Consider the following 6,686-nt stretch of genomic DNA (forward strand, 5'->3'; position numbering starts at 1 on the left):
TAATAACACAATATACATGCTACTAAATAACCAAAATCATGCGAAGGTCCGAGTTTATAAAAGAAACTTCAACATTATCAATAATGAAACAAATATTATATATAAAAAGTTTAATAGGTCAGCATAACAGACTTCATAGACATTTTTGGAAGCCTTATTTCGACCTATTTAATTAGGGAGTTTCTATGATACACCCTTAAATTAAAGTGTAACGGTACACCTATTTCATAAATCAATAAGTTATCGATCATTTTTCTGTAATAAAGAAATATTTATCAACTTTTATATTTTAGAAAATATTATTTTATAAGAAAAAACGTCATTTCATCCTTTATAGGAATCATACTAATTTTTTTAACATTTTATCCAAAAAAATAATCAATATTCACTATTATGGGTATTAAAAATTAAAAAAATTTGTCCCCGTGAGCATAGCTCAATTGGCAGGGACAATGCATTGTTATACGCAGGGGCCGGGGTTCGAACCCCGGACACCCCACTTATTCATCTTATAAGGTGAATTCTAGCCAATAGGCTACCTGACCAAAAAAAAAAAAAATTTTGAATTTTGATTTGCCGACACTTTTGAGAAATAAAATATGATTATTATAATTGTAACCAGTAGGAAATATATTTTTTCTATAAAAAAAAAAAAAAACTCATTAAAGTATTCATTTAACATATGGGTGTACCATAGAAATTGCCATTTAATTAAATATACTTTGTAAAAAACTTGAGTCTAATCTTCTTATTAAACGAGATGGGTTGAACTAATCTTTAAATATGTTAGACCGGTCTCTACCGATCGGATTTGTTTCCACTCCTACTCACATTATAAAAATGTAGTTTCGGTGTATTTTTTTTTTTGAAACTAAATTAAGTCACAAGAAAACTATGATGAACCAAAATTAATTTTAGCCTAAAAAACAATGTAAGAAATAAGAGTAAAACAAGTCCAACCAAGGTAAAATTGGAGAGTTTTTCATTACACTCTTTTCATTTTCACTATAATTTCTCTTTTTTTTTCCTTCATTTTTCAGTTCTACCAAAAAAAAAAAACCATTTCCCAAATGAAACCCTAGTTTCTGAAATTCCCATTCACACTTCTAGGGTTTTCATCGATTTCACAGTTCCGTTTCCCCAAATTCTCCAACGATGAAGAAGAAACCAGTCGTGATTGAAGCTTATAGGCACCGTGTAGTTGCGGATCCTAACTACGCTGAAAAAACTTGGAAGCTTCTTGAACATGCAATTCATGAGATTTACAATCGTAATGCTAGTGGACTCAGCTTTGAAGAGCTTTATAGGTTGGTTTGGTCATAACCATCACCTTTTTCAATTTTATTGATCATAATTTAGTTTTTGTGAATTAATTTTGGGATAATTTAGTTTTTGTGAATTAATTTTGGATGATTATTTTATATTTGATGATATGGATGATTATGGATTGATGGGTATTTTTTATTATTGAGAATTGTTCAAATTTAAGATGTGTGATTTTTAAGTGTTATTGTTATAGAATTACATTTCAATCTTTAGTGGAATTTGAGGATTAATATAGGTTTTATAAGTTAATTTTATGATAATATAGTTTTTGATTGCCATTTAAGTAAAAAAATAGTTTTTGATTTTATTTTTTTTATATTTGATGATGTATGATATCTATGATGATATGAATGATTATGTGCCTTGATGGGTATTTTTTGTTGTTGAGAATTGTTGAAATTTAAGATGTGTGATTTTTAAGTGCTGTTGGTTGATATGAATTGTTGATAATATAGTTTAGGATTACATTTTAATTTTTCTGGAATTTGAGGATCAAGTAGGTTTTGAATCTTTAGTAACAAATGGAGCTTTATGTTATCTGTGTATGTGTGTAAAGCACCGACATTTCCGATTGAAGACATGTTTTTCTGATGTCCAACACTTGTCAATGTCTGACACCAACACGGCATTGAAACATGTGATTGCATTGAATTATGTCATTGGCTTAAAATTTTATCGGTGCCCATGTGCCAGTGTCATGTCCAGTGATCGTGTATTTGTTTGTGCTCCATACTGTTTGAGTCATGAACATGAAAGGTAGTTTTGGTGCAATGGATGGAGTTGCTGTTTTGTGACTTAGAGGTCGTTGGATTGAGTTGTGTTGTGTTGTTAGCCTAAATCTTCCATCGTGGGAACTTCACAGTTTTAAATTAAATTCTTGCTGCGGTTGTTGTATTGCTATAACTTCCTGACAAATGCGGCTAACTGTTGCGATAATTTGGTCCTAAAGATTTTAAAGACGTTAATATTGAGGTTGCATACTGCAATTTCAAAACCATGATTTATGGATCGCACCGGATTATTGCTTGCTCATGCACATGTTATAAAGTTTGAATGTTCTCTCAAAAAAAAAAAAGTTTGAATGTTGACATTTGCAAGTTACGTTGGGCTGCTTGAGGTTGTTAAGTTGTTTTATATTATTATGGTCTGTTTGATTTGGGAACGTGTTTTCTGATTTCTTTTCTTGATGCCAACAATAATTATAAAAATCCCATCTTTTGTTGTTTACTTTTATTTTTCAATGATTTGCATTAGAAAATGGTGAAAATCATTAAAAGAAACCTGTTTTTAGTGCCTATTCTGTTTTGATTGTTGTTGTCTATGACATACTTGCTTAAGTTTGTTTTTTTTCCTTCATGTTGTAGCACATCATATTGAAACATTCTCTGGATGCTATTTGGTCCTTTCTCTCGCTTTTGCCTAATCATATTTGGATAGTAAAAGCTCAATATCAGATTGTTGTTAGTTTGCCATTTAGTCAGAAGAAAAAGCTCTTGTTTCCAAGACCTATATCTGTATTCTGTATTTATTCAAACCATGCCATAAACCTCCATTAAACTTGCTATTTAGTTGAATTTGAATAAAAGTCAATAGCTTTATGCTATTCGTGTTATAAAATAGGGCTGTGGTTTTCTTTATATCTAATACAGATCTCTCTACTAATCTTCATATCTGGGCATATACGTATATGGGATTTCTAATCATAATTCGTTCGTTCAGGAATGCTTATAATATGGTTCTGCATAAATTTGGGGAGAAACTCTACTCTGGACTTGTGAAGACTGTTACTGCTCATCTGAGACAAATTTCTCAATCAATTGAAGCTGCTCAAGGAGATATTTTCTTGGAGGAGCTCAACAGGAAGTGGGTAGACCATAACAAGGCATTGCAAATGATCCGAGACATACTGATGTACATGGATCGAACTTTTGTACCAAGCAACCGTAAAACCCCCGTTCATGAACTTGGTTTGAATCTATGGAGAGATGTTGTGATCCATTCTAACGAAACTAAGACTAGGCTTCTGGATACACTTCTTGACCTTGTGCTCAGAGAAAGGAATGGTGAAGTTATTAACAGAGGCTTGATGAGGAATTTAATTAAGATGCTGACGGATTTGGGTTTGTCTGTTTACCAGAATGACTTTGAGAAGCCTTTTATTAAAGTTTCTACAAATTTTTATTGTTGCGAGTCCCAAAAATTAATAGAATCATGTGATTGTGGTGATTATCTGAAGAAAGCTGAGAGGCGTTTAAATGAAGAAATGGAGAGAGTATGTCACTACTTGGATTCTAGCAGTGAGTCAGAGATAACTAGGGTGGTGGACAAACAGATGATTGAAAAGCATATCATGACTCTTGTTCATATGGAGAACTCAGGCCTAGTTAATATGCTCATGGATGACAAATATGATGACTTGGAAAGAATGTTTAACATGTTTCGTAGGGTACCTTCTGGGCTCACAATTATTAAAGATGTCATGACTTCTTTTATACGGGATACTGGTAAGCAGTTAATTATGGATCCTGAAAGGTTGAAAGATCCTGTGGATTTTGTGCAGCGTCTTTTGGATTTGAAGGATAAATATGACAAAGTTATCACAACGGCGTTTGCTAATGACAAGTCATTTCAGAATGCCTTGAATTCTGCATTTGAATATTTCATCAATTTGAGTGCCCGATCTCCAGAATTCATTTCTTTGTTTGTGGATGATAAACTTCGTAGAGGGATAAAAGGGGTTGGTGAGGAGGATGTAGAGATTGTACTAGACAAAGTCATGATGCTTTTCCGGTACCTGCAAGAGAAGGATGTGTTTGAGAAGTATTATAAGCAACACCTAGCAAAAAGGCTTCTTTCGGGGAAGACTGTATCCGATGAGGCAGAAAGAAGTTTGATTCTTAAGCTCAAAACAGAATGTGGATATCAATTCACTTCTAAGTTAGAGGGTATGTTTACAGACATGAAGACTTCTTATGATACGATGCAAGGTTTCTTAGCTGATCATGGTGCTGAGTTGGGAGATAGCCCTACACTATCTGTCCAGGTGCTTACAACAGGTTCATGGCCTACTCAACCTAGTCCGCAATGTAATCTTCCATCTGAAATCCGGGGTCTATGTGAGAAGTTTCGTAATTATTATCTCGGCGCTCACAGTGGTAGGAGGTTGACGTGGCAAGCTAATATGGGGAATGCTGATTTGAAAGCTACATTTGGTAAGGGCCAGAAGCATGAGCTGAATGTTTCTACATACCAGATGTGTGTACTAATGCTTTTCAACAATGCTGATCGGATGACTTGTAAGGAGATAGAGCAGGCTACAGCAATACCCATGTCAGACTTGAAGAGGTGCCTTCAGTCGTTGGCCCTGGTCAAAGGGAAAAATGTTCTTCGGAAAGAGCCAATGAGCAAGGACATATCTGAAGATGATGTGTTCTTTTTCAATGAAAAATTCACTAGCAAGCTCTTCAAGGTAAAAATAGGGACTGTTGTTGCACAAAGGGAGACCGAACCAGAAAATATAGAAACTCGGCAAAGAGTGGAGGAAGACAGAAAGCCGCAGATTGAGGCAGCAATTGTGAGGGTAATGAAATCTAGGCGGGTTTTAGAGCATAATAATGTCATCGCCGAGGTCACGAAGCAGCTGCAGGCGCGGTTTTTGCCCAATCCTGTTGTTATTAAAAAACGGATTGAATCCCTCATTGAGCGCGAGTTTTTAGAGAGGGATAAAGTGGACAGAAAATTGTACCGCTATCTTGCTTGAAACAGTATGCACTTTTATCTCTCTCTGTTTAAACAATTTTATCATGGATACTTTGCGACAGTTAAAACAATTCATCATGGATACTTTGTGATTTTGTCTGTCATAAGTTTGAGTTCTCATCACAAATTGCTCATAGACAACAAACTAGACTTTTTAGGGTCACTTCTGTTTGGACTGCAAAACTTAGAATTATATTTTTTAGCTTCGTAGATTTCTTAGTAACAATAAGCTGAACATCTTTATTTAGCTTGAACTTCTCAACAACATTATACTTTCCATTTTTTATTTGAAATTGTTTCATCTATGCTCCCTGTGAAAGTAGCTTCTACGAGAAATGATTAAAATATATTACAAAGGGTCTTGCAGTTAAAGTGAAGGTACAAAGAGGTTAGAATATGTGTCTAATGAAAAATTCCATCTTCAAGGCAAATAGTTCTATCGGTGCAAAATCATGTCAATGTACAAAGAGGTTAGAATACTTGTTTACTTGTGAAATCCTTCGACACTCGAGGTTGAAGTGAAGGTACTAACTAAATAATAAATATCGCTCTTCGTATAAATTTATTGTTTCTTTTCTCGTGTTTATTAATTTTTAAGTAAAAATCATGTTTGGAGTCAAGAATAATGCTAAAGTGCACGACTCACTTTATCGTGCAAACCCACAAATGGTTGGCATAATGAATTTTGTGGTCTCTTAAAATATATATGATCTAATACATTGCATCACACAAAAACAGATTATGTGCGGCATAACATATTGATCACGATCGGTAAATCATGTTTTGGAAAAGAACACATCTCCATGATCTTCCTTTCACACACTGCCATCAACGCCTCACCAATACAGTTCATTTCTGCCACTGCCATCAAGATGATTTAGTTTTAAAATTTCCTGTCAAGTCTCTGCGCAGTGCATAGTGTGGTACTACTGCTACCAACATCTCAAAACTAAGCTAGTGTCAACACCAACTCAGTGTATTCATCATCGTCATTTACGTTGTCTTGCTTTAATTGTTTTCATCGTAGCCCGTTGTCGTTGTTGCAGCACACAACTACCATTGGTTGCTCCCTACGTAGTTGTTGTCGGTATCTTCTTTGTACCATTGTTGTTGTTTTCGCTGACACAGTTGTCGCTGTTGTTGCCGTTGCCGCTGTTGTTGCATCACCTCGTAGTTCAATCTCACGAAGGAAGTTCCTTGGTTGCAAGAGAACAGCTGTAGTTTAATGAAGATGCTATATATTAGATCAAATATGATTTGAGAGGCTTACAATTCATTATGCCAGCCATTCGTGCGGTTTGCACGACATATTGAGTCGTGCACTATAGCATTACTCTTGGAGTCAAATACTTATAGAATTTCAGCTTAAAATCAAAATAAATTTTGGAAGCAAAATAAATTCTACACATTTAGAATCATTTTCACACCTTCAAAAGTGAAACAAAGCATATTGGCCTCAAGTCTACAACAACGTGTTTATGAGATATTGTCTGCTTTGACCTTGCGTGAGCCCTCACAGTCTTGCCTTTTGTAAAAGATATCTCGTTGAGTTTAGAAGTGTATTGTATAAAAACCATTTTGTTCTCAAGACTTTTTGGTGT

At 34.7% G+C, this 6,686-nt stretch overlaps 1 protein-coding gene across 1 annotated transcript; it reads left to right on the forward strand.

The window, feature by feature from the left end:
- The first annotated feature begins 998 nt into the window (after positions 1 to 998).
- Positions 999 to 5,378, forward strand: LOC25495296 (cullin-3A). The gene is made up of 2 exons (XM_024785945.2): positions 999 to 1,307; positions 3,046 to 5,378. The coding sequence occupies exons 1-2, from the start codon at positions 1,156 to 1,158 to the stop codon at positions 5,084 to 5,086; spliced, it is 2,193 nt and encodes a 730-aa protein (XP_024641713.2). The 5' UTR covers positions 999 to 1,155; the 3' UTR covers positions 5,087 to 5,378.
- Positions 5,379 to 6,686: the final 1,308 nt, after the last annotated feature.

This window comes from Medicago truncatula, chromosome 6 (assembly GCF_003473485.1).
Source record: "Medicago truncatula cultivar Jemalong A17 chromosome 6, MtrunA17r5.0-ANR, whole genome shotgun sequence".
NCBI classification, from domain to species: domain Eukaryota; kingdom Viridiplantae; phylum Streptophyta; class Magnoliopsida; order Fabales; family Fabaceae; genus Medicago; species Medicago truncatula.